This window comes from Ixodes scapularis, unplaced genomic scaffold (assembly GCF_016920785.2).
Source record: "Ixodes scapularis isolate PalLabHiFi unplaced genomic scaffold, ASM1692078v2 PGA_scaffold8__174_contigs__length_109621045, whole genome shotgun sequence".
NCBI lineage: Eukaryota > Metazoa > Arthropoda > Arachnida > Ixodida > Ixodidae > Ixodes > Ixodes scapularis.
This window is the reverse complement of record NW_024609883.1, coordinates 22,238,943-22,266,511: the sequence shown is the minus strand read 5'-3', so window position 1 is coordinate 22,266,511 and position 27,569 is coordinate 22,238,943. Positions and strand designations below refer to the sequence as shown.

Genomic DNA, 27,569 nt, shown 5'->3' with positions numbered 1-27,569 from the left:
CGACGGGAATATTTCAAATTTCGTTGAAGTATCCCTTTAAGTTGCTCCCTCCGTGCCCGCTGGGATTGCCTAAACCCCAAAAGACGTGGAAACCGCAAAAAAGGTTGATGCATAAATATAATTACAAAGCCCCTTTGACATGGACAAAAAAAAAAGCTATTAACAAGGATTTACTTTTACCGTGACATTGCAATGGGAGTGGCAAGGTTGAGCAAATAAAGAACACTAGTCAAGTAAATGGGAAAATATGTATTTGAACCTGATATTCTGAAACCGGAATACTTGCACACGTCACTTTTCTTGTTCAAGTTCGTGCCGCTTGAGGGGAACACACAGCTCTGCCTGAGGCACCAACACGGTTGTCTTTCCACCACAACAAATGGCCTTGCAGCTGTACCTAGCTGAAGAGTATCGTTAGCATGAAATGGAAAGAATCAACGTACAGAGGAGCTACTGCCACCTGCTGCTCCTCCAGGTGTGGGGGGGTGCATCTGCAATTGAAATCGGAATGAAAGTAAACACTAGGCAGCTCGCTGCCTGGTTAGGGAAAGGCACCAGCACAGAAGATGGCTTAGGCAAGAACCCCGACACTTTGAGATCTTTTTGATTCCTTCCCATGTGAATGTGGTTTGAGTGTATCCCACTTACACACACATATCATCAGGCATATGGAAGTGGAACATCTGATGGTATCCGACAGAGCTTGGCAACTGCCAGCCCACAGGCCAGACCTAGTCTGCCAGGCAATATTATGCGGCACCCTGCACGTCACCAGAGAAGACTCCCCCACCCATCCCCCCAACAATACTAACAGCATATTAAATACCATGGTTGGCTGCAAACCTGGTGCAATCAGCTGTACTATTAACTCAGAAATTGCAAAAGACTAACATTACAACCTCTAATGAGAAAACGTTTCAGGACCAGTTCAGTCCCTAGCTAGCCTTTAATTAGCAGGCAAGTCTTTAATTAGAGCTCACCAATGAAAATATATCACAGTCGCTCACACACAAGAAAACAAACTAGCCCCGAAAAGTTGGTAAGCTGATCATTAAATTTGTTACAGCATGTAATTTTGTCTTTTACGTCACTTCCTAACCAAGCGCAGTGTTTTCGAACCTTCATGTAAACTCTGAAATGGCACACCTGGGAGTTATAGTTTCCTATTCATATTATCTATCAGCAATTGTTGCATATCAATATGATGAATTGGGTATGAATAATTAAAGTCATCATATCTAGTATGAATTCTATTTGGAATCACATTGTTAAGTTAAACAATTTTTATTGTGCATGGAAGCTTCGCATGGGGAAGACCAGCACTCCACAGAGGTTTGATGGATAAGGAATGCAAGATCCGTTGTCTTTTTTCTTAGCTCCTTGAAGAGATAGCAATTTTTTATTTGTGGAATATGCAGGATCTCCTTTACTCTGAATAGGCACGTGACTTAGAATTACAGGGACATTTTGACACCTAATGACCTGAATGTTACATTACAAAGCGAAGGGAAACTCATGGCAGGGACGCTTTCTGATGTAAATGTTTTTGAGCTGAAGCTCGAGCTGTTCCCAAAATTCTACAAACAAGAAATATTTTGAATTTGAAAAATTTCGGTTGGAAATATGATCTCATTTTTCCACAAAGAAAGTTTCGCAAGACATTACATGATCTGGCCAGGGAGTTGGAAGTCAATTGTTTGCTGATTTCCAGAAATACTTGATCGACGTCCACATTTTCATTAATCTATTTAAGGCCAACCTCGGTCAAGTTCTCAAGTTCTAGAGATTCACCGGACAGTTTGCTGATCAGCTGATCACCATGCACACAATAAGTTCAACTATGCATTCACACCAAACAACCTCATCAAGTTTTATGCTCGTTCCCCTGAATCAAAGTTTTCAAATCTAGGAAAGCTTGCAGCAGCCTTAATTGCAGTGATCGTTATAGTATGTATAACGATATCCTCCTCTACACTCACAAAGCCTAGCAGTTAGACGACGGAGCCATAGAGTGCCCGGTCGCAGATTTGGAGTGCAAAAATCTGGTAGCAGAGAGCATTTGTCGGGAAACCTGCTATTCAGTGCACAGCGTTTGCAGTGTCGAGGACCCGAAACATGACTTTCAAACATGATGAGAAAAGAAGCAGTAGTGCAAGGAACGCGAGGGGCATGAGTGGACATTCTGTTACTCGGGAGAAGCGTGTTTCGGCTTCTCGCCGCAGTCCGTTACATGACTCTCCTCTGATCCGTTGTCTGCCGCTCTACCTTTCCACTTTCGGCGGCCACGTCTCGTGGCAATCTGCCTGGCTTCGTCAGTATAGAGGAGGCTATGGTATAACTGTGAACATACTTTTCGAAAATGAAGACTGTAAAATCTAACGTCCATTTGCAAATGAGGGATGAGCACCGCCAAAAAGTTTTACGACTCTGTTCGGTGCTTTGATTTGAATGTTAATATCTTGGATACTATATTGAACATCAAAAATCTTATAGAGGCAGTTTGAGCAATCCCACATGTGCCTAAATCCCCAAAACATCTGTGCATCACTTTGAGCTTGTGGCAGTTTCTTTACCTTTCATTTCTATTGGCCGATACCCCTTCAGCATAGTTTTCCAGCCGGCCCCCCACACCTCCAGTTTGCAACAATTCATCTTTTTTTTTTTTTTTTTAATTTGGTATTTTTTGTGTATAACGTTACGGCATTTGATGTGTGTGCATGTTTCTTTTTTCGTCTGCATTGCAATGCACCACTAAGAAGACATGTTGCTGTTGATGGGCATCAAGAAATAAACATAAAACAAACAAACAATGGGTTGCCAACCCCTGGTGTATTTCATGGTATGGTGTATGACAGTGGTTCTGAACTACTGAAGTTTCAGGGACCCCTTCAGGAGCCAAAGAAGTGATGGGAAACCCCATCCACTTTGGTGGAGAAGAGGGGGCAAGGGGGGATTGAACGATTACCATGACAAAGGAGTAAATTAAGGAAACTAAATTTACGCAAACCAACTTTGAAGCTCCGAAAAGAAAAATAATCAACCCCCCCACTCATCACTACTGGTTTAGTCTATTTGGTTTTGTGGTACAACCAGCATCAATAAAAAAAGTTTTTTTTGCTCCGCTTGACATGGTCAAGGGCTTAGGGGACCCCAAAAAGCCTTCAGGGACCCCAAAGGATCCGTCGACCCCATTTGAGAGCCACTGGGGTATGGCATGCCAGTCAAGTGACATCATGTCAGTGTCATATCAGGTATATGGAGTGACAGTCAAATGGCATCCTGTCATTCAGATAGATAGCACCTGGGCAAAGCTCTGGATGAGCAGAATGCATTGCTAGTCTAACACTGCATTAAAAATTTCAAGGAAAAATACATCCAACTTCTCCAATGCCTGTTTTCCACATTATGCCGCAATAAAACCAATTGGGTCTTTCCCATGAAGTTTGCATTTTTCCTTGAAGCTTCAAGGCCTTTTTAAATGGATGGCACGGATAGTTTATTCAAAAAACAGAACTTTATGTCGTGATTATTTTCTTCCTTCGAATGTGAAATCTTATTTAGGAAACGGGTATATCGATTCTCTTAAATGCTTTCATATGAACGCTCAATCAGCGCAAAATAAAACAGACGAGCTTGAATTATTTTTTTATCAGTCCGAATTTTCGTCTGATATAATTATACTTTCAGAGACGTGGTTTATGGATAATACTAGCGTTTTAAACTTACCAATGTACAAGTTACTTTTTAAACCGCACAGAATGTCGTGGCAAAAGCGTTGCCCTAATAGTAAAGGCTGACATTTCCTGTGAGATGCTGCGTTCACAAAGACTACGGGATGCTGTCTTTACTGATAGGAAAGAGCGTTATAGCTGACTGTTATCGCCCGCCAAGTGGGAACTTCTCTTCCTTTTTTGCTTACTTCGAGTCTTTTCTCGAGTTTGCGAATGAAAATAAATACAACGTAATCTTGGGAGGCAATTTTAATGTTAATATGCTACTTGATGCGACATGTAAATTACAATTTGATGCATTAATTAGATTGAACAAATGTGAAAATATGATAAATACTGCTACAAGAATTACAACGGAATCGTCGATTTATTGGATTTATTTATTACAAGCTACGATACATCATATATCAAATCTGGCGTAGTGATAGATAATATAAGCTATCAATTGGGTATATTTTTGTGTATAAAGAAAAAGCAAACTATAAACATAAAATATAATGATCAGTTAGTTATAGAGTTTCAGAATATAACGCCTGACAACATGAATGAATTCAGACCAAAACTATCTTGTCTGGATGGGGACAATGTCCTTCATGAAATGAACGCAGATAAAGGATATGATTTGTTCTTGAACAAATTAAAAAAAAATATATATGAAAGCTGCTTACCGTATAAAAAATGAAACACACATAGAAAAAGTCGTAAACCACGGATTACAAAACAATTGCTCACAAAAATTCATACTAAAATGGGTTATATCAAAAGTTTGTAAAAACAAAATCATTTGAACAACTAACAGTATTTAAATGTTATTGAAACCAATTGAACAAAGAACTCCAAAATGCTATGAAAATTATTTTTGTGACTTTTTTTCTTTTGCGTAGCAACAGAGTCGACGTTGTGTGGAAAAAACGACTCTGTTTTGGGTCGTTCATGCGCCACGAAACAAGTTTTAAAGATCAACCACAATGGTCAAGAGCTGTCAGGACAAGCATTTTTAAATGTGTTTAATGACTATTATGCAAGTCTAGTTAAAGAGCATCCTGAGTCAGATGTTTGTGAACATAACAATGCTCGAAATAATCAATCCATGTTTCTTATGCCTGTTACGGCTTCAGAGGTAATATCTGTCTTTAATGTACTAAAAAATAGCAAAAGTTGCGACTCCGACGGATCGCAGATCAAACCAGCTAAATATGTAATTGATCTTATTTCTCTTCATATTCAATCTCTGTTTCATAAACGGTGTATTTCCTCGTCAAATGCAACTAGCGAAGGTAACCGTTTTATATAAAAAAAGGAAATAAAAACAAACTGGGCAATTATCGACCTGTTTCAATTCTCTCTGTTTGCTCTAAGGGTTTAGAAAAAGTTATACTACTTCGAATGACAACATTTGCTGATAATCATGACTTAATTAGCCTGTCGCAGTTTGGTATTCGAAAACATTGATCCACAAAACTGGCTCTCCTTGTGCAAAAAAGAACATATACTTAGAAATTTTGAAAAAAGGAAACTCACTCTCGGCTTATTTGTAGACTTTACTAAAGCGTTTGACTATCTAGATCAGGGGTGGCCAAGCTGCGCCTTGCGAGCCGCATGCGGCTCTTCGCGTGTTAAAGTGCGGCTCGTGGCTCCCTCCCCTCCCTCCTCCCCCCCTCCCCACACACACACTGCGCCGCCTACCTTCCGCTCACACGAGCGCTTCTCCAAACAGAAAAACGAAGCGCGTTTTAAATCAAAACACAGGTTGTGGTTTGGTAGTCTTGTGCCTTACGTACAGTTGGACTGCTTTTGACTCGAATAGATTGAAAGTAATCCGAGTTTCATGCATTGCTCTCAAATCTAAACAAAAGTTTGCACCCCCCCCCCCCTCCCCCCGCGGCTCTTGGAAATTTTGTGGTTTTGCGTGCGGCTCTTAGGACTGGCCAGCCTGGCCACCCCTGATCTAGATCATAATTTGCTACTTCTTATGGATTTCATGGTCATGTATCAAAACTTCTATGTTCATATTTATCTTCCCGCAGACAGTATGTTCATATAAACGGCCACTCATCTGAAATAGAACCGATTGATGAGAATGCTTCCCTGGGTTCCCCATGGAAGCATTTCTTATTTAATGTATATATAAATGATATTGTAAATATTAATCACTCAACTCAATTTTTTATTTATGCAGAGGATGCGAGCTTATTGTTTGATGGTGATGACACGTCGTCGAAGCTTATTGATAATGCGAACTAAGCGCTAGAAAATCTTAATAGATGGAGGAGACATACTGCATTAAAATAAACGCAGTTAAGACCCAAATGCAGTTATATTCCAACCTAAGAATAAACATACTATTAATATTACCAAGAATATTTTTATAAATTCTCAAATAGAAATTGTTCCCACGTTTAAAACTTTGGGCGTTATTTTTCAAGAAAACTTGTCATGGGACGATCATATTAATCATATCATATCAAAATTAGCTAGCATTGTCGGTATGCTATATCGTCATAAACACATTCTACCACTCAGAACAAAGTTAATATTATATAATTCATTATTTTTTTCACATTTAAATTATGGTCAACTCATATGGGGCACTACTACCTATACCAACCTCCAAAAAATCTTTATGTTACAAAAGAAGATATTAAGAAGTATCTCTAATGTGCCACTAGAACATCCAACTGACGATCTTTTTAGTAAAATTGGTGCGATGAAAATTTTAGATTTATATAAATATGGTTTATGTGCAAGGTATAAAATAGAAACAAATTTATCCCAATATCACCTTGAAAACTTAGCGAAGCTAACAGATAAAATTCATAGATACCCAACACGAATTAAAGAACCTTGGGAAGTACCCTTTTTTAGAACAAACTACAGCCACCAAAGTTTAAAATATACTTTGCCGACTACCCTTAACCAGCTTACTAGGCAAGGAATTGAGCTTAGCTATATATTAGTGGGCGTCTTACGGGAAATGTTTATTTCAAATGTTTATTTCGAGCCAAATTGTCCACAATAAGCTCTAAAATCTCTTGAATCAATGTTTTCTTCTGCATTTATTTCAGTGATGCTCTAACTTTCTGTGCATGTTTTCACTATTGTGTAAATTGCATCAATATGCTACTTATCTTGTATAGCATTAGTTAGTTTTTGTCAAGTTTCTCAAACATGTAGTACACATGTCATGTTTTATTTTTGTATAATTTCTTTGCTGCCTGCATCGCGACTGTTGGTTTAAGTGGCTCGTCAAGCTGTTTTTACAGCTTTTTTTCCCATGTCACTTTTTCAACATTGTTTTTGCTGAAGGTACCATTATTATTATTATTAAGTCCATCTTAATGTTTGCCCACTAAGTTCAGAGTACTGGTCAAGCGCAAAGTATGAACTCTGGCACAGGTCAGTCCAGGCGAGACCGGATACTCCCATTTATTGCAACGGCAAAAACTTACCGTATTTATTTGAATATAAGGCGAGGTTTTTTCCAAAACCCTTAGTCTCAAAGTCATACCCCGCCTTATATTCGAAGCTCAGTACAGCAATAGGACGATTTTTTTTCTTGGGTCCTTCAACTGCCCCCTCGCCTTATAATCGTGACCGCCTTATATTCGAATAAATACGGTAGTCTGTGCTTATGCTGAACATATGCACTGGAGCAACCAAGTAAGCTGCACTTCAACGTAACAACACTTCAGCCGTCTTGATCATGGTCGAAGGCTATCTGAAGCTTTATCTTAATTGTGGGAAGCACGTTTCCATCCTCAAGAAATGTCATAACAGACAGTGACAGAGTGGAACAATATCGTCCGAGCTTTCCGACATTGTATCGAAAGCTCCTAGTCACATTTTCAAATCATAATATTTGCTAACTGCACCCACTCTGCACCAAGTACCCAGATATGGTACAGTGGAATTTCGTTAATTCAAACTCGCAGATAATTCAAACTAACTTGCAGGTCAGCCCATGTTTCTAGGAAAGAAACCCCGATAATTCACACTTTGCATTATTCAAACAAAGTTTTGGGTCCCCTTAGGTTCAAATTAACAAAATTCCACTGTAGTGGCTTTTACGAGACCACTTAAGAATGAAGAGCCAATGCTCAGAGAGTAGCTTATACAATGGCTGTGGTACACGCATTCCACTATACCCTTCTGGCCTCTGAACTGGCTTGAATGGGAAAAGGAAAAGAATTATGCACTTCACCTCTGATGTAGTCGTCGTGGGACTTGCCTTCCTCCGCAGCATTTGAATCCCTGCAAAGAGAGCACTGCTTGAGAAAACCAGCCTTGCCAACTCTGCCATAATTCCCCTAGCATTTGACTATCTCTGGGAATATCGACGACCTGAGAGAACTTCTATCGACACCAAAGGTGGTGCCGCTCCCGGTAGAGTCGCCGTTGTCGTTTCTGTCGGTATTTTGCAACCTGCAAGAGCTTAGTGTTATTAGATCAGCCCCAACTGGATCCAGCCTTCTTCAGCAAAATCAGCACACTCGTGCGGGTTTTTCACAGTAGCTTCAGGGTGCTAGCTTGAAATGCGCAGGTGTCGGTGTTGCGCGGAACAAGCTCAGCAAGATAAGGTGGGCAATGGGCCGTCACCAATGAGGCATGTGTTACTAATCATACCAATACCATCTCATGGGCAACTTGGAAACAAGCAACTCCTATCCCTAGTAGCCCATACCACCAGACAGATTTCTTCCCTGTCCGGCCTGGTCATATCTAGGTTACAAAACTACATCCCAAGGTTTGGTTATGGCAGACTTGCTTGCCACTGCTACAATTGTTAATTGCAGAAATGCAAACACAATTACACTCATTTTATGTTTGAAGTTACATATAGGCGAAATACGCAACCAAATAAGCGGGAAAAAAAAGCATGCACTCAATTAGTTTTAGCGTCAATTGAAGAATCACCTGGTTTTTGCTCGAGATAAAACATTACAGCTAAGGATTTTGAAAAGAACCTCATATAAGAGTGAATCACAAGTTCTCGCAGAAAGCATGTAAACCGTATACACATTGAATACATTCGCTAAAGTCGTTGAGAAACAATATTAAAAGGGCTTTTTTGCTTTTTACAAATGTGAGAAGCAATATTAAACAATAAAACACCCATAAAAAAACAGTCCCAATATTATGACTCAGGACGTATTGGCCCCTCGAGACTGAGTCAGAAAAATAAGCAAGCCCCATGCAAGTCAGATAAATAACATTATCATCACTTGACAAACATTCATATTTAAACACACCAGTCTGAAACTGCAGATATCTTTATACAAGAGACTACCATCCCAGGTCATGGCTGATCACAGGTTCTTCCTTCCTGAGTGACAGGTACCTGAGAAACTAATTTATTTATTTATTTATGTCAAAACACCCGTCCTCCATGGGACTGTGGTAGAAGAGGGCAAAAATAATATCTCTTTGCATAAGCCCAGTGAAAGTGCTGGTGGCAAGCACACCAGGAATGCGCTTTAGGAGTCGTGAAAAGCCTCGGAGCTTACCGACGGCTCTTTCAGAGGATTTCACTTTCAGACATTTGAAATATAGATGAAGCTTGTCAGATCCTTTGGCAGACATCAGACCGCTGTGGTACATCATCCGTCATCATCCTTGGTTGCATCACTTCCTTCATCCAGGAAATCCTGAACCTTGGCTGGCCAAACCCACATCCAATTGTAGCTCATCTTCAGACTTCTGAAGGAGTTCATGTCAGTCTGCCTTAGAAAGCATGTGACATTGATGAGACTGTGGTAAAAGAATATTAAAATAATGTGCAATCCATAATTCTTGAGTATGGCTTCCAGATGTTTTGCTCCTTTGATTGAATATTGCTAAGATGCCTTTGTGCCAACCACAAAATTAATACATGGTTGCGAATTTTGACTTTCACCTTCTCTCGTAGTCTTTGTTGAAGGTCTTGCCCAGAGAACGTGGCAGGCCTGCTTGCCACAAAAGAGTCGTAAGGTACAATTGTTTCTTTCAGGTTTGGCACCTTATTTTCCATGGACCCCAACCCAAATGAGTGAAGACAATCTGTTTTGAAACAGATGGGCAGCACAACTGAGTATTGTGAATATCCCTATATCGTTGACATGGTTGGTACCTCAATTCGTCATGAAAGTTTCTTGAAGGATGCTCATCAAGGCGACTTTGTTAAAATTCCTTCCACTTTTTTCCTTTTAATAAAAAAATCAGTGGTGAATAGAACCTTGCTCTAGATGAGCCAATTCTTATCCATATGAAATACTTTGAGAATTTCCCTTTGATCCTCTGTCCACGCGTCAATGATCTATGCCAGTGGTTCTCAAATGGGGGTCTGCGGACCCTTCAGGGTTCGCGAGGGCATTCTAGGGGTTTGCGTTCATTAGTCAAGCCCGGCAATAAAAGTTTCTTTTCCAGGTCGAGAAGAAATGTTTCAGTTTTTGGGTGAGCTTCCTCGTGTGCATGTCAATAAGAAAGGTCTACTTTACACTAGCCCTTACTTAAAGGGGTACGGAAACCAAATTTTAGAGCCCATCTCTTTGCTTGAACATAAAGAGGGTTAAAATAGGACTTCACCAATACCAATATTCCGTAGGATAACGCGAGAAAACGAATTTTAAACTGAATAAATCGATAACCAAAAACCACCTCGTGGATGTCTGTGAAGCTTTGATGGAATGTCGTGACGACAACATGCCCGTAAGAGCAGCGCCACAACGGGAAGTACGGACACTCATAGGCATTTCTGAGGCCTGAACGTAGTACCGAGGCGCTTTGGTGAAGAAAGCAACAGCAGAGTTGGCCACCGTTCGTTTTAGTACTGGGTGGTCTTTCCGGCAACGCTTCTTTGGGGTGGTTTGGAGATTGTGTTCGTGCGATGCAATATTCACGCTACAAAATGTCTGTTTAAACGGGCCCGCATGCCCAACTTTCCTGATTACGAGATAGCCGCCGTCGTTGACCGCAACTGATAACGAACTCGATCGCTAAGAAGTATACACAACTACCACCGTTGCCAAGAAAGCGGCCCGTACGGCTCTGCAAAGCAGCGCGCATGTAAACAAATCCCTGCGGCGCTTTTTGGGGATGCGGGAGGGGGAGCCAACGTCCAGGAAGATACGTTTGAAGTAAAAGAGTGTCAGCAAGATCCACGTAAATACCTGTTCGCACTGGGAGCAGAACCGCACTGGCATTGCATTCTTGGTAACCGCTTCGGGAACGGTCTTTTACAACCGATTTTATGAACCGCTGGGCCTCTAGACAATCGCAACTCGATGCTGACGAGACGCTCGGCAGAGAAAAACTGGACCGGCATTGAGTCGCTCCCAAAAACTCCTCTAACGTATCATGTCGAAATGAAATGGACATCTAAAAAAAGTGTATGTATCCAAGGTGCGAAGGCAATTCATACGGCATTTATTTGAGCTCTATAACACACACAAAAAAAAAGGAGATTGAATCGAGGAGAGTGTCCCTCCTCGACGAGATCGTTCGTCACCGCTGCATCTGAAAACAAGCTAGGTACGATGAGGGGAAAAACTGGCCTTCTTACCCCAAATTAAAGGTTCAAACTATTCATTCGAGGAGGGTCCGCAGAGGTCGCGTGGGCGTATTCCATTCATCAAGCCAGCCGATCGTGTGCAGATGGTCCTGCCCCGGATCGTCAAAGTGTTTTGCTAAGCCTAGCGTCTGTGGTGGTCGCTTGGTCGGTGGGTCCTTGTTGTTGCAGCTTTTTCAGGTATCCGTGGTTCTAGTGTTTGTCTCCGCCGCGGCGTTCAGTTTCAATTACTTTTTTTTTTCTTCTTTTCTTTCGCTGGAACGTGCACAGAGAGCACATAGAAATACACGTTGGTCGTCGCGACGACGTAAGCGAGCGATGTAGCCGGCGATGTAAATTTGATCATAAAAAGTGCGTAAAGCTATGTAGCTGTCGTAGGCGTGGTCGTAGGATCTCATCGTGCGAAAAACTTGCGATAATTTCGCTTCGTGAATACGGCACTTTTCTTAGGTTTTGCTGCAAGATTGTTTTGTGAATAAGCTCTGCTACCTGTTGCGGACGACTAAGACAAGACAGACGTGTCGTACAAATACGACTCGGCCATCATGGCCTGGTGATGTAGCGGCGTGGCGGCATCTTCGTCCTTATTAATGTCATCTACCCACCACTCTTGTCGCGTTGGTCGGCGACCATTTCACTCGAAGCCGCTCCGCCAGCTCCGCAATATGCTACTACAGCCCTCGGGTACTTCGACTGTGCGAGATTGTAACACGCTGACGCCACCAAGTGGCAAGACTCGTAACTACAGTACGCTTGGCCCTCCGAGGCATGATGACGTCTAGACCGCGCCGGATCTCCCGAGATGCATCGTGCTCTTCGACAGCTGATTTTGAAGCGCTCGCCGAAATCCAGGCATTTCGAACGAAAAATACAGCCATCCGCTTGAAATATGACTATGCGATTATCAATTACAGGTTAATCTGATTCCATATGACTTATCTCTAGGTGTTTCCTGTGTATTTTAAGTTTCGATTCAGTATCCCTTTTAAAGTCCATTGATTCAATTATTATTATATTTAACCTATTCCTTCCCCCTCCCCTCACCCCGAACGGGGTCCTCCATCATTTCCGCCGATCCACAAGGGGTCCGCAAAACATTGATGGTTGAGAACCACTGCTCTATGGACATCTGTGGTGTCTTCAGTGCCCGTTAGACTTCTTACTTTACTGAATCTTGGACGCTCTCCCTGATCTCCGACACGTCAAAGTTGAGTCAAGAATAATATTTGTTGCACCATCCTTTCCATAATTGGCACTGGTTTTTTAATCAATGCCCAATATACTTTTCAAAATCCTCTTCCAGTGTCAAAAGGATGCTTATTTCTGGTGCACATGCCATTATATACCATAGCTACTTCGCTTCTGCATTTAAAGGTTAACTGAGCTGCTTTTACCTCGACGAACGACACAATGGTAGCTGTAGGTTGGCCTTGCTTGCAGTTATAAAAATTCAAGTGAAGTCTTTCGGCTACTTGCTACTACTGTATACCAATAGTGCTAGCACTTATTGCATAAAATAAATCCAAGCCATTCAGGTGTAAGAATGTTTTCATATTGCCATGTGCATGGCAGAGTTGGCAACACATGCAACTGCCACGCAGAGGAACGAAGATCAAACCCCGCTCAGTGAAAACTGGGTTAACCTAGATACAGGCGTTTGCCCGGTCGAACCGGACGCTTAACATATAATTTGCAAAATTTCCAAGTTTGAGAATCGCTAATAGTGGCCGCTTGAACGAAATGGGTGCATCCGCGGTATATTACAGTAAGCTCATTTTCAGCATAGCTAGGCAAAAGGTACAAGTGATGACTCCAGTTAGGGCAACTGTGTGGCTAAAACTGCCAAATTAATGCCACGGTTTTCTGTGTCACAATTAGTCCAAAATAATCACCATAGAGACAGTTTGAGCTGAAGCAATTTTCATGACAAGCGACCGGCATGCTCATGTGGGATTCGGACGCCGTCGGCCCCTCCTGCCTCCAATGCAAAGAGTTTGCCATGGACTTAGTCATTGAACATCTCCACCTAGGTTCAATAATCCATGCCTGTATTCTAGGGGTGTGCGAATACTCTACACTTTGAATATTCGAAAATTGCAAATAAACTCTACAGAATTCCCCATCTTCTTGCATTAAGCTTCATTGCTCCGCAGCAGTGCAGATCAGCGAAGCTTCACTACTCTGCAACGGTGTCAGGCTTCACTGCTTTGCACCAGCGTTCAGGAAGAAACGGCCGACAAGTCGGAGCACTTCAATAGACCAATCTCACAAAGCGTTCCACACATGTGTGATGCTGGCACACCCACAAATTTGCAGAAAAATAGCCATGTGCAAATAGTGGATTTTGAGTTTGAAGCAAATTCGTAGTCAATAATGGTTTTAGCCGAATATTTTCGAATTGAGTATCAAATAGTTTCTTCAGACCTTTCACTACTGTGCACCATGCTTAAACAAAAATTCAGCTGAACTCGTGAAGCCTATTCCCAACCCTCCACTTGTCCACGGTTAGAAATGACAAGATTGCTGCAGCTATTCTAATTGAGGGAATTTATAAGTCTGCTTGCTACATGCAGATACTCTATCTTCAATTTCAAATTTGTCACAAAAAAAAAGCATGATGACCACAAGCTGTCAAAACATCGCTGCCTATTCTCCGTTTGACCTTACGTTTAAACGCAGTGGACGCTACAAGCTATCCTAGCCAATCCCGTTCTGTGGACGTAGCCCGTGATACGCTTTCCGCGCGTCACTGTGCTCCTTCTGCAAGGTCACGCGACACTCGCACGGCCTTGGATTGGCTTCGGAGGCTCGTAACATCCATTGCGCTTGGACGTAAGGTGGAACGGAGTATAACGCACACTCTGGCATAATCGTGGTGGGTTAACCCCATTGAGTGCACTTCTCACTGAGCACCTGTGCACTGCGGAAAAGTAATACCTGCGGAGCCTTGAAGCTCCGCGGATGTTGCTTCCGAGCACTGCACAGATCCTCGGTGAGAAGCATGCTCAACGGGGCTAACTTCCCGCAATCAACACTTCAAAAAGTATAAATATCGCAGCTCATCTTGAAGCGAATATTGAATAGCACATTATTCGAATCTACTATTTGAATATTTGAATATTCGCACAACACAACAGAAAAATACACCCTCGAAACATGGATCCCCAATTATGAATTCTCCAGCACGTCTTATCAAGGCCTCTCTTTCTTAATTACAAGTACAGAAATGTCTCTTCCATAACTATCTATTCCTTTTCATAGGTGTGCTTCCTACAGAAGATTTCTGTCTATGATCTTTTAAAGCATCTATGCTTCATTCAAACGAAATGTAAAATGTTTGTACTCGACAATGCGAATTCGACGCACGCACTCAAACTTTAATATTCGTATTCAACTCGCAGGAAAATGTATTATTCGCACATCTCAACTGTATCCAAACCACCATAAGTACCAGGTGAAAAAGTTGGAATGACTGAATTAATCACTCACAAGACAGCAGCAAGTGCCACTATACTATGTTTCAGCACAAATCAATAGGAAATGAAAGCAATAGGCCCGACAAAAGACCAAGTCCATGACCTTGCCACCTACTGCGAGAAGGTCACAAGTTTTGCCTTTTTCCTCCGATCGGCTCATCTGAGCCTTAGCTTTTGCTCCTCACGAAGTCGTGCCGAAACAAACGATAAGCGACGGAAAGTTACGACGTCAAGAGAAGCAGTTTGGCCACGTACGTGAAAATTGAGGCCGATATCGAAAGCAAGAAGTTCAACGCAAAAAGAAAGCGGCCTTGGAAGGTGGTGCACCCGAAATTAGAAGAGGCCTTGCTGTGCTATATTGTCCGCGCACGGGATGCGTAGCTCCGACAATGCGAGTGCGGTGGAGCACTCGACCGCGCTAAGGAAAGTTGCCATCTCCGCCCAAGCATCGTCCAGAAAGCAGGCGGTAATAACAGATTTCTTCTCAAAATAAAGGTATGTCACAGAGAAATGTTTTTGCGCAGCTTTCTTTGTCCTTTCGATATTTCGACTTTCGGATAGTTCGGACATTTTTGCCAGTCCCATGAGATCTGAATTAACGGTTTTACTGTAGTAAGCTTCTAGTAAGCTTCCCAACTCGATTTTCTTTAAACATATTGTTTGTAGACTGCTACAAACTGTAACATAAAATAACCTACCTTAATGACTAAACATCTCTTCGAGACCACAAAGTTAATGTTTCCCAATGCAACTTGCTCAAATCATTAAATAAATCAAAATGCAGACTAATCCACCACCCCAGAGGTCCTAAAAATTATATTCTTTTGTATTCTGCCAATAGTTGGTTTCTCTCCACATTAATTAGGAGTACTAATGCCAGACTGCCATACTTTAGTTTTGTTGTTGCTATCATTACACTGTATTGTTTTTGCTTATCTTTTCTTTTTTAATGCACTCTACAAAGAGCTCTTGCAGACCACCAAATTATATAAAATTAGTGATAGAATTGATATTCAATAAAAATCTCACTGTAAAATACCGGCCATGCACCCATGTCGCATTAAGTGCCCCCTTTCTACTATTGAAACATTTCAAATATAATATATAATCAAGGCCTGGCACGTAGCCAGGGGGGTGTTTGAATGTCAAAAACACCCTCCGAAATTTTACTTTATTCTATATGAATATATTTAAACATTTTCTTTATCGTCTGCGTGGTTGCGCCAGCACCTTGAAACACCCCCCGAAACTATTTTCTGGCTACGCCACAAAGAAAGGCACATATCACCTACCCATCCTGGCAAATCTTAGAGCCCATCAAGCTAACCAGGGGGCTACTTCACGTCTGCTGCTTCTCTAAGAAGTCGATGCAAAGCGGTAAGGCTTTGTGTGATAACTGGAGTAAGGCAATAAAGCTTGACACAAGAGCGACGGTGCAAAGCAGGCTTGACAAGATTGGCATGGCTGCTTTAAGAATTCGGTGCTCCACCAGACCCCTGCACTGGTCCCCTACAGCGTTGTGGGATCAAAGCTACCGTACCATGTACCTCTACTATACTTCTAGGGCCTAAAAAGTGGCCAAAAAAGTGCCCTTGCGATGGGCGCTCGTCGGCCAATCGCAAGCTGCCTATAGAGGCGGCTTGTTATTGGCTGACAAGCACCCATCATCATCTCAGAAAGGGGTGCGTCCCGACCTTTCAACACGCTTTCATTAAAGCAAGTAGCGTCGTGCGATTGTAATTTTTTTAATTTTTAGTATGATAAGGGCTTATAGAATCAGTAATGACCAAGAACAGATGATCGCAGAATCCTCTCTAGCACCCCTTTAAGTGGGCACTTATCTGGTATTTTAGGGCAGTTTCATTTGGAACTACTGATTCAGGTGTCCCTTTGATATGCTACCATAAAACAACTATCCCCTGCCAGTCTTAGGTAGTATCGTGATACCGTAACTCATTACAATTTTTTGTAAATTTTAGCTGTAACTCTATACATTATTTCTAAGTAACTGTAACAATAACTTAAATCATTTTTGAATAAGTAACTAAAAAGTATCTGCGAAAATAGATACTTTTCGCAAAAAAATTACCCTCTTTTGTGAACACTACAGCAGGTTCGATCATGTGCAGAGATTGAGTCCCACATTATACGCAACAAAATAAAACAAGAACTCAAAACTTGTTTTGTCCGACCAAAGTGCCGCGACGAGGGTAGACGTCTTTCTACTTCTTTTTTTTTTTTAGCTTTTCATGATCGGAAAAGTGCATTTAGCATTAGCTTTATTTCATCCTTTATGTGCATGGCTCTCTCGCCCCGTCTTCACCCTTTCTGGCCTTCATCGAACACCCCCGCCTCTTCAGCCAAGTGACAGAGCCACCTTGTGGAAACACACGGCGCATAGACACCTAAAGGCTCTGTTATGCTCCAAATGACAGCCTCTGTCGACAACATTTCTACTGGTCGACTTGCCCTTTCTGAAGGGCAGCGAGCCCGTGATCCACAGTTGAATCTTTTGTACTGCGTTGCATATATATATATAGAAGAAATGAAAAACAAAAGCGGAACACCTTGCGAAGAAACCTTGTGTTGTCTTTGTTCCCTCCCCTCTTTATCCCGTTTGATACTAACGGTATTTTGCACTTTATTTAGTTCCAAATGGTTTAGCATTCTGCTTCCCACCCTAATATTGTAATGGACCCATCTGTTTACCACTATCTCTCTCCTGTCAGCTCAGAAAGGGGAATAATAGAGCTCTTGAGGAAGGGGAAGGGTGATACGTATAAATCATAGTCGTATGTTGTCATCAATGTCTCTATAGTTATATTTAAAAAAAAAAAAGGATCTTGAAAGTAACTAAGTTACCATGACAAAGTAACTGTAATTGTGACACATTACTTTTATTTTTGAGTAAATGTAACTGTAACTTAAATACATTTTTGCATACTTTCCGTAACTGTAACCAATTATTTTTTAAAAGTAACTTACCCAAGACTGCCCCTAGCATCTATCTAAAATTTCAATATAGCGCTTTACAGAACTATAGTTTGTATGGCATGTAGTATGAGAGTTAAACCTGCTTGACCCATGGGATGTGATCCATCGCAGTGATTCGTGTGGCTGCCGGCACTTTCCAAACATGGCTATGCTTGCCTGCAGTATGTTGCTCACTTGGTGAACTCCAATCATGACCATGCTTGCTTGCAATGCATTCCTCGCTCCATGGATAGCCTCGGGTACCAGCACACTTCCTCCCTGTGTGGATGTCGAGCACATCGAGAGACAGAATTATGCATGAAACAGGCTATGTCATCTGTAGACACTCCATTCAATGTATGAATCTTGTACCGGTGGAGGCAACACACACGGGGGTTTTCATAAGCTTCCCGGGAAGTGGTGGTTGTTGAGGTGTAACTTCAGCAACAGACAGTGTATAAGACACTGCCCTATTGTCAATCAAAACAGGCGTTTCAGTCCATGCCAGTCTGTGGCAGCGGGAGTTCATCTTTCCTTGAGGAATGGTCAAAGCAGGAATCACGCAGGAAACGTCGTCTTGGGCCTGCCATTCCAGCGGGGGCCGCCTGCAATGCATTGTTTCAGAGTGGCGACAGTTCTTGGAAGGATGGAAACAACCAAATTCTGGACACTTCAGACACTGCTTGTTACGCCGTTGTGCAGAACCTAGCCGGCAGTAAGTGTCTCGAAGTAGTGGATGCAAGAACAGAGTCATCTGATGCTTGTGGTGGCAAACTTGAGTTTGCTGTTGTTGAAAATGTTTTATTTAGGTATAGGAGGGTACGACGCGGCCGGCTGTATGCCTTGCCACGAAGGGGAAGGAGAGAGGGATATTGGGGGGGGGGGGGAGGATGAAGGATTATATAAGGCCGGCTACATCAATTGTTCTGATGTAAGCCAACAGCAAGTCGAAGACAAGCTTCCTTGCTTCATTGGGACCTGTTGGTGCCGTCCAAGCCTCGAGCGTCTTGGGTTGACTCGCTGGGCTGGGCTTGGCTAATGCAGCCTCCCTCTCCTGTCGTCTTGCTGAGCACTCCCACAGCACGTGATGCAGGGTGGCGAGAGGCGCTGAAGGATGGTCGTCAGAGGCTGTATCGGGGGTGAGGCCTACGGTCTGCTTGGCCTGAGGTAAAGTGGGGCTAATACAGCAAGGGTAACAACCGGCATTCTTGCCAATTCGCCTGACAGTGCAGCTCCATGAAGGTGCTTCCCAGATGAATGCTTGTACGACGCCTTCTCGCAGGTTTTTGGACCAAAAGGACAGGAAATGCACCCCAGATGGCAATCATTGAAGTGAAGGGACCTTCTTCATTAGCAGTTTTGTTGCAACCATTCACTTGTTAATCTTTCCTGGACAAGCAACAGAAATCTTTGAATTTGGTGTCAGCTGTTATGAAAGATCAAAGCAAAGTCCTAGACATACGTCTAGTGACCTCTTCCTGTCCAAGCAGTCTGCAACAGTCATTTGGTTTGCCCCTTGCATCACAAGCTACCAAAAAAGCTTCTTGGATCCAAGAGACTGCTGCTGCCCTGTCAGAGTAGCATACAAGGCGATGCCATGCATGGGTGTAGTATTTGTGAAATGAAAGAACCCCGAATGCTGTTTGTTCTGAAAAGGCACAAAGTGGAACTCGGTTGGACCCCTAATGACTGCTGCCATTGGGCATATTTTTTTGCTTTCCAAGAGCACTCCAGGAACGAAGTAGAAAAATACTGGTTGCACTAGCCACACTCCCCCATCTTAAAAACTACTGATGATTTTTCTGCCAATGGTGCATCATTCCACAAAGTGAATATCACATGTGCCCGGCATTTAGTTCATAGGTCTCAAAACTTAAGTGCCCATTACCTACCCTAAATACCTTTAAATACATGAAACGACCGATCCTTCTACGAGAAAATGTAAAATTTATAAAAATAAAAGTAGTGAACAATAAAGGAAACTGAGGTTGCTCTCAAGAGCAAAGATAATTTGTGATATAGTTAGCCTTTGGACCAAAAGACTGAGCCAAGACATTATAACAAAAAACACCAAATTCAGTTTTGGAGACTTCCATTTTATCGCGAGAAAGTTCATCAACAACTTTTCCCTCAATATTTCTTTAAGAAGTAACCATTTCATGGCTTTTCCTTTTTTACAAAGAGTTTCACAGAAAGTGACATCCAACCTCTACACCATTTTTTTCAAGACTTCACAAATACAACAATTTGCTGTTAAGTTTGCCAGCAATGAAGTTACTTTTACAAACATTGGTCAACGACTCGAGTTTATCCTAGAGCTTTTTGTAAAATTCCATCCCCTCTTTCAGATAATCTATTGTACAAGGTATTGTGCACCCCAAAAGGCTTGCAATAGACCCTTTTCAAAAGTCCGTGCCAACACATTTCCGCCATTGCTTGATCACAAACTCTGAAAATGTTTTGGACATGAGGGCTGTGTCAGCGTTCGGCGTGAGCTCCGCTTAGCTCATATCGAAAACGAGCGCTGCATCGGCGTGGACTCAGAATCATGCACTTCGTGTCCATGGATGGATGGATGGACGGACGGATGTTAATGGCTATACCCTTTGTAACGTGCAGTAGCTTGCACCACCTAGCCCAAGTCTAAAATGACAAAACATATGCCTCCTGCCCTTCTAAAGGGATACTGAACCAAAATTCGGATTTCGCAAAGTAAAGCTGCAGAAGTGTTGAACGGGACGCTACGAACTCCAAAACAGCACTTGTACATCGATATCTCAAACGGATGGCCGTACTTTTGGAAAAGAAGGGCGCGATCAAGCGAGTTCTTTGACGTAACTGTCCTCCGGGAGAATTTGAGAATGAGGAGAAGTTGCCTCGCTTCTCTCCTCCTCGCTTCGGTTCACCAGCTTGACGGGACGTAGTGAGAAGGAGAGAGAATAGGAATCGTGACGTGCTCTGCCACGTCGGCCTCGTCGGCCAGGTTCAATCACGCACTTCTTTTCTAAAAAATATGGTGATCCGTTAGATATATCGCCGTATGAGTGATATTTTTTGGTTTTGCAGCTTTCCGCCTACCCGCCCGGCCTCGTTTAGCGAGGTCGAAATTTCGGTTTAGTATCCCTCTAAGGCCAATTTTCTCCCCCTATCACCAGGCAGTGTGGGATATCACCAGGATGACCCCCTTGGGGGTATCAGACAAAAAAATGGTAATCCTCAAATCCAAGTAATGGCGACTGTCAATGTTGCTTGATGGACTTTTGAAAAGGCTCCATATTACATACTCTGATGGGACAAGATGTACACAAGGCAGGTCAACACAGCATGTGAGCACAGCAACCGGGGCGAATAGTTTTCTTTAATATGCCAGTAGACTATTTCTCAAATCAGTGCAGTCCAGGTGAGGACCTGTTCATGACTTAAATGGTTAGAGTAACTTTGGGAGTACCTACTGAAAATTACCGTTTTTCTGTCCTTTCCCTTACCCTTCATTCGTAAGCCATGGAGGCGGTGTTAGTGAAGAAGATTATGGTTACAAGTGATGCTTTGTTCCATGTCTGGCATAATGCACATAGGTAAAAAGGGAGGCTGCTTCAGAGATCACCCTCATGAACACCACAAGGAGACCATGGCTATGCTTACATGAATGACACCTTAGCTCGACAAATAAAGTTGACCCATTGAGTCTACTCTAACCACAGTGCTTAGATGTATTCGCATCAACCCATATGACGTCGAACAATCCCAACGCAACCTCCGTGACCCGTCGATCGTTTCTGGTTTGCTCAGCATGACGGAAGTGACAAGCTTTCTAACTCTGAATCTATTTAAAGCAGCGAAAATGGCAATCAATGCTGCTGCGCTTGCTCTCTGTTTAACTTTCCGGTAAAGGCCCGTTCACACTCTTGCGACCGAGTAAGATTGAGAAAGACCAGACCGGTTTTTAAGCCTCTTGCAATCTTTTAGGACCAGCTCCGCTGCATCACGTCCGGTCCTAAGAAGTCGCAAAAGGCTTAAAAACTGGTCTGGTCTCTCTCAGTCTTACTCGGTCGCAAGAGTGTGAACGGCGCTTAACTTTACTTGAAGCTGAAAACAATGTGGCCAGCTGCTGCCTTGGTTGCCGGCCTGTTGATTGTTTAGTATCCCCTCTTGACTTAATGCAACATTTCTGTCATTCCTAGCGCGAACACTCAAATTGAGTTACTTGCATTTACATGGAGACCTTCATCTGGTTTGAAAATCGCAAGTCACCAAACTTTTAGTGGACAGCATTGGGTGAGGTTTAACACACTTGGCTTGCAAATGAAGGCATTTACATAGGCCAATTTAATATGCTAACTAGATTTATTTATTTATTTACAATACTGTGAACCTTACAGTCAACAAAGGAGAGAAAAATAAGTTGAACAAGCCAAGCAAAATGCAGTCACACTCAAGTGAGTACTTAGGCACATGCAGAGGTGCGGTCACACCCTGCACATCTGAAGATGTATTCCGCACACATACATTATTCAGTTAAAAATTCGCGCAATGATATGACTTGAGATTACAGTAGCTGACGACTTCATTTGGCACAGCGTTCCACTTTACTATTGTCCCACAAAAGAAAGAATACTGATGTTGCCAGTCCTTTGGGAACGAGACGTTGAAGGCCGCAAGTAAAGCTGCGGATCTAGCTATGTCATTCCAGTCGTTATGGAAAAGAGTTCTTTTAACCTTGATATTTTCCTTCGCTTTGCCAGCGAGTCAAGCTGCACCTCTTGTCTCATTGAAGAAACAGATTCTGTACGTTTATATCTGGAGAATTAGATAGTGTCTCATCCATGTTAACATAACTCGTGTCAGGCGTAGAAAGATTGCTTCATCTTACACTACTTCGCACCAAGGAACACTAGGGATGCAGCCCTAAATCTTAGGGAATCTTGTCATTGGAGGGTAGAACAAATGCTAAGGCAGAGGGGTCATTAAATTCTTCATCATGATAATTGCCACCCTAAACATAGCTAAATAACCCTTGTTTTGTGAAAAAGATAGCTTGTGTTTATAAGACCAAAGAATCTAGTTTGAAGCAAGTTTAAGTATGAATAACCCCCCTGTGTACCCGAAGTTTTTGTTTGTTTTCTTGTAGTGAAGCAATCTGTCTGCATTTAGTTTTTACTTTCTGCTTTATAACTACGATTTTCCTGTTTTCGTTAAATTCGAAGGGTATTTCTCGAAGCTTATTTTTAGCCAAACATTCTGAGCTTATCTAAGTTTATTTTTGTTAGATTCCTGATTCCCTGAAATTTAGCGTTTCATTTTGCAGTGTTTTCTATTTTTCAAGAATAAAAATATATAATATCCTTGTGTAAACATGCCAGACACAAAAAAATGTACTTGCATCAAATAATATTTCTCCACTTGAACTGGGCCCGGCCTCTCATGCAAGTAGTGATACTAATCTGTCCCACGACAAAAATTAAAAACAAGTGTTGCTTCGATAAATGTTGAATCGTACGCGTGCATGAATATTCAACTTGAAGTACGCATTTCGTGCTTGACATTTGCGCGAGCGATGACTTCAGCCACGAGAGGAAGGCGACGGCTTGGCGACGTCTTCGTGCAAATCAGCTTGGTGGTCGGGAGTGTCGTACGGGATGAATACCAATTCTGATCGGTCCAAAATTTCTCTTTCAAAGGTAGACAGAATTCGCCGGTACTGCAAAACGACAGTTTTGAAGTCCCACGCCCGTTGTCCGCTGCCATTGCCGTCCCCGCGAGTCCCACAATATGCGAAACGATGCCACGTTGAGAATTATGCAGCGAATGCAGAGAATGCTTCGGGTTCTCTGTGCAACCTTTTTTTTTCAACCAACCTATTTGCAGCTTTTTAGAAGCCACAAAAAATGAGCTTCAAATTTTTCTCTATTTTCAATACTGAGTGTGTGCCTTCAACGACCCACGACTTTGATCAAATTCGGTGGTTGTGTCTAAACCTTAGAAAATGGCCTGTGACCACAGAAAAGAGTGAGCGCGACTCAAACTGGCCAGTTCTTGATTGCTGGTTTTCGGGCGGAAAAAAACCAAATTTCGGGCCACAAATTGTGTTCTGGGTATTTGGGCCCTCATATGTCAGGTACAACTAAAAACCTCGGCGAGCGTAAATACCCCGTCAGTGTCCCTTTAAGATGGGACGATATCAAGGACGAACTTTTAGGCGACCGATCTTTCGCCGTGTACTTTTTTTTGCCTTGTTAACACGGAAATTCGCAGTCTGGACTATAAACAGCTAGTTTGGGGATGGATCGGGCAAATACGGGCATTTTTGTCTCATTGTCACAAATACCCATTACCCCGGTCTAAAAAAAAAAAATCCAAAAACTTTCTAGGATATTGGTGAACCCAAGAGGTCACAGTGTGCACCCGGATGTCGCGGGTCTTGCGACTAAAGTTGTGCACCAAGAAATAATCTTTTTTGTACGTAAAATGGGTCATTATTGTTTGCAGTCTATTGTTTGAGATTGTGTAAGACCTACGACCGGGAACAAAGAATAAACCCTAAAGCAGCTAGGTCACCTCACTCTAGACTTCGTCATTGTTTGAAGAATGAGAGAGAAGCTGTGGACCCACAAAGCTAATTCTTTCTACAGTGCAACCCATTTACAATTATACCACATATAACAATGTACAGCTTATAACAATCATTTTCTAGATTTTCTAGACAGGAAATTATCAGTTTCTAGTCCAGATACAACAATATTCGGTTATAACGATTGCAATTTCGGGTTTCCTTATTATCAGTATAAGTGGATTGCACTGTACACTCCGTTTCGCTGTTGGCATACGGCAAAGGCTACGGTCCAAGTGAACAAATTGGCACGTCAAGACACGCGTCTCACTAGTGTGCACAGTGCTGTCGAAGAAACGGCCAGGAGAGAGAATGACACTTTTGTACAAATCTTGAGTGACAGGCTCTGGGGGACGTCTGTGACACACAAAAGATGGTGCCGAGTTCCTCCTTCCCCTCTTCTCCAACTGCTTGGGTTATGCGAAAACCACCTACAGTCTAGCCCCTGCCTGTCACATGCTTTGCCTCCATCACTCCGATAAGCTCGAGGGGGCAGTGGCATTCGCTCTTTGCCAAATTGCGGTGAAACGGAGTATAGATAAGGCTACGACGGGGGAGGGAATTCTCGTTCTCGAAGTGGTTCACGGCGAAAGCCCCCTTAAGTCATAAGCCTGTCGTTGGCATAAAAGGCAAGGCCAGACCCTACTCTAGTCATTTGGAAGGCAGAGACGATGTCAGGTGAGAAGCGGAAGAGGTCAGAGACTGTGTTGAGCGTGAAACGCACACGAACATAGCCTTCCACTCAACTGGAAACGAGAAGTTTGCAAATTCAAAAGAGAGACAGCTTCCACATCTGTGCAGTATGCGAGTGCAGCTTAATAAACCGTGTATTTCTGGTTGTTGCTGCGCTTGTTGATGAGTGTTTTGAGCCCGATTCGTTATTATGGACGTGTCACACCACGGATGATTTCCGGGGGAACGGAGGCGTTCACATTAACGAGACACAACTGTATGCGATTCCACACAACAGAACGCAGCAGGCGCAAGAAACCATCGGAGTCAATATAATAATAATAAGAAGAATGCCGCGCCAGTGTCATATAACCTTTAGGCTGGGTACAGCAATGTGTGGGGCACGCGGTATATCGACAGTACTGGGTCGGCCGGGACGACTCGTAGCATCTGCCATGGTCCATTATGAGGTGAAACGAAGCGTGCCAGACACCCTAAAACGAGCGCAAAATGCGTGGCCGAGATGTTGGCTACTCACTGAAGAGACCACTGTCAGCCGTTCTCGTTGATGTTGGAGTCCCACTGGAGTGACAGGCAAAAACAACTAACACCAACGAGCAGCGAGCATGCGCAGAAAGCACGCTAAAGTTTCTTTGGCAGGCTCGCAGTCTCTCGTGCTAACACCAGGAGCGTCGAGAGACTGCAAGCCTATTGAAGATACAGTCGGCAGCAAAAGTTTGCAGCGGACGGAAGCGCCAGCCGAAATGACTGGCTGTACCTTCGGACGGCGAGTGGCGGCTCCCGAGACTAACGCTTCGTGAATGCGCTTCCTTTTGCGTTCGCTCACTTCCGCCCGGCGCGCACGAAATAACCGTCACTATTGTTTCTGTATGTCACTCTAGTAGGACTCTGGCACTAGAGCTGTCGTGCTCTCATGTAGAGTCAAAGCTCTGCCTCAGTCGTTCCGCCCCCCCCAAACATATGAAGCTACACCTGCACACAACATTCATTATCATTTCAACGGATGTCTCGTACAGATGCCTCTCTCCTTAATGACAACCTTTGCTTCGCTTACAGTGAGCAACGAGGAGGATCAATCCCTGCTGTGTGGACAGCCGTCCAAGCGGTGTCACGTGCAAATCGTATGTTGCCTCATCATGCGAGCAACGGCCTACAGAGCCCTCCGCTCCCCACCCGTAGGCCGGTAGCCAACAACAGCTGCTCACGTGCGTGGGGGGTCTTTGTCAAGCTCCGGGTTGAAGGGAGGCTCGCTGGTTGGCGACTCGGGCCGGTAGGGGCTACTCCCGTGCGACGACGGTGGCGAGAACTCCGCGGGTTCCTGTTGTGCCTCCTCGTCGTCATTGGCGGGCAGTGGCGGCGGGCGCCGCTGCATCGCAGCCATGGAGGCCGCCAACATCCAGGGTTGCGCAGCCTGGAGCACATGAAGCGCCGCCTGCAGGTCGCTCTCGGTCGGCTCCGGGCAGCTCGCAGAGAGAGCGGCCACCCTCTCCAGGTGCAGCGCGCCCGCCGCGTGGGCCTCCCATTGGAACACGAGCGTGCCGCAGATCGGGCACAGGCTGCCGACCTCGGCCTCCGAGTAGACAGCCCTGGGCTCGTTCGGGTGGCGATCCTGGAGCGTGCGCCCTCGGAACAGCTCGTCCAGGGTGTCCGGTGCGGCGCCGCGCACGCAGCGGGGCTGGTCCCGCCAGCGGGTATGCGACACGAAGGACACGGGCTCTCCGTTCTCCTGCACCGTCCAGGTGGCCGCGGACACCTTGCGGGGCCCGGACAGCCTGCGGTGGACAGGGAGTTGTCTCCGACGACGGCGGACGGGCGGGGGACGCACACGGGGCCGTCCGACCAGCCTTTCGGCGTCGCCAAGAGCAGTCATAAGCCGCCTCTTGGCAGTACGGATCAGGGCCGCTGTGTTCTTGTCCCCATCGGCGCCGTATTTGCCGCCTTGTTTTTGGGACCGATCTTGTCTTCGTGGCATTTGGCTGTCGACGGCTTCCGCCGTCCGATCTCTGCCGAGAACCCGCTCTGCCACCCACGGTAGGACGTCTCTCGACGTTTAACGAGGCTCGAGCTCGACTCTCGCCTTCGCCCGCTCCGGGAAAGAGGAAGGAAACAAATCTTTCGGAGTCGTGCGTGGACCCGGGCTCACCGCTGCAGTTGACCTCACGCGAGGTTCGGGAGCGCTCGGCAAGTCGTGCGCTCAGCGGCGACCGGGACCGGCTATGACCACGAAGAAGATGTGCTGTGACAGAACGTCACGGCATCAGAGAGCTGTGGAACAAATTTGAATTGATGGATGGTTTTGTTGCCAATCGGACATCGTTCTGGACGACGGGCGAAACGAATGGCTCTCTCGAGTTCAAAAACATTTATCTCTCACGTCCCGTCACGTCTCAGGCCAAGGCCGGGTCGCCGCCAGTTTCTGAAGAAAGCACTGGAAAGCGGTCGCCTCTTGAATCGTTGTAGGCGTTTGCGTGAAATTACACCAACGCATCAAAACATTCATTCGGAAGAGAACACGACAAAAGGCCGGAAGTGTGGCCGGAAGTACT

General features: G+C 43.9%; 1 protein-coding gene across 1 annotated transcript; it reads right to left on the bottom strand.

The window, feature by feature from the left end:
- Window positions 1–229: 229 nt before the first annotated feature.
- Window positions 230–27,569, bottom strand: LOC121833393. The gene is made up of 3 exons (XM_042286627.1): window positions 26,229–27,569; window positions 7,933–7,982; window positions 230–491 (listed from the first exon to the last, which is right to left on the bottom strand). The coding sequence occupies exons 1-3, from the start codon at window positions 26,993–26,995 to the stop codon at window positions 451–453; spliced, it is 858 nt and encodes a 285-aa protein (XP_042142561.1). The 5' UTR covers window positions 26,996–27,569; the 3' UTR covers window positions 230–450.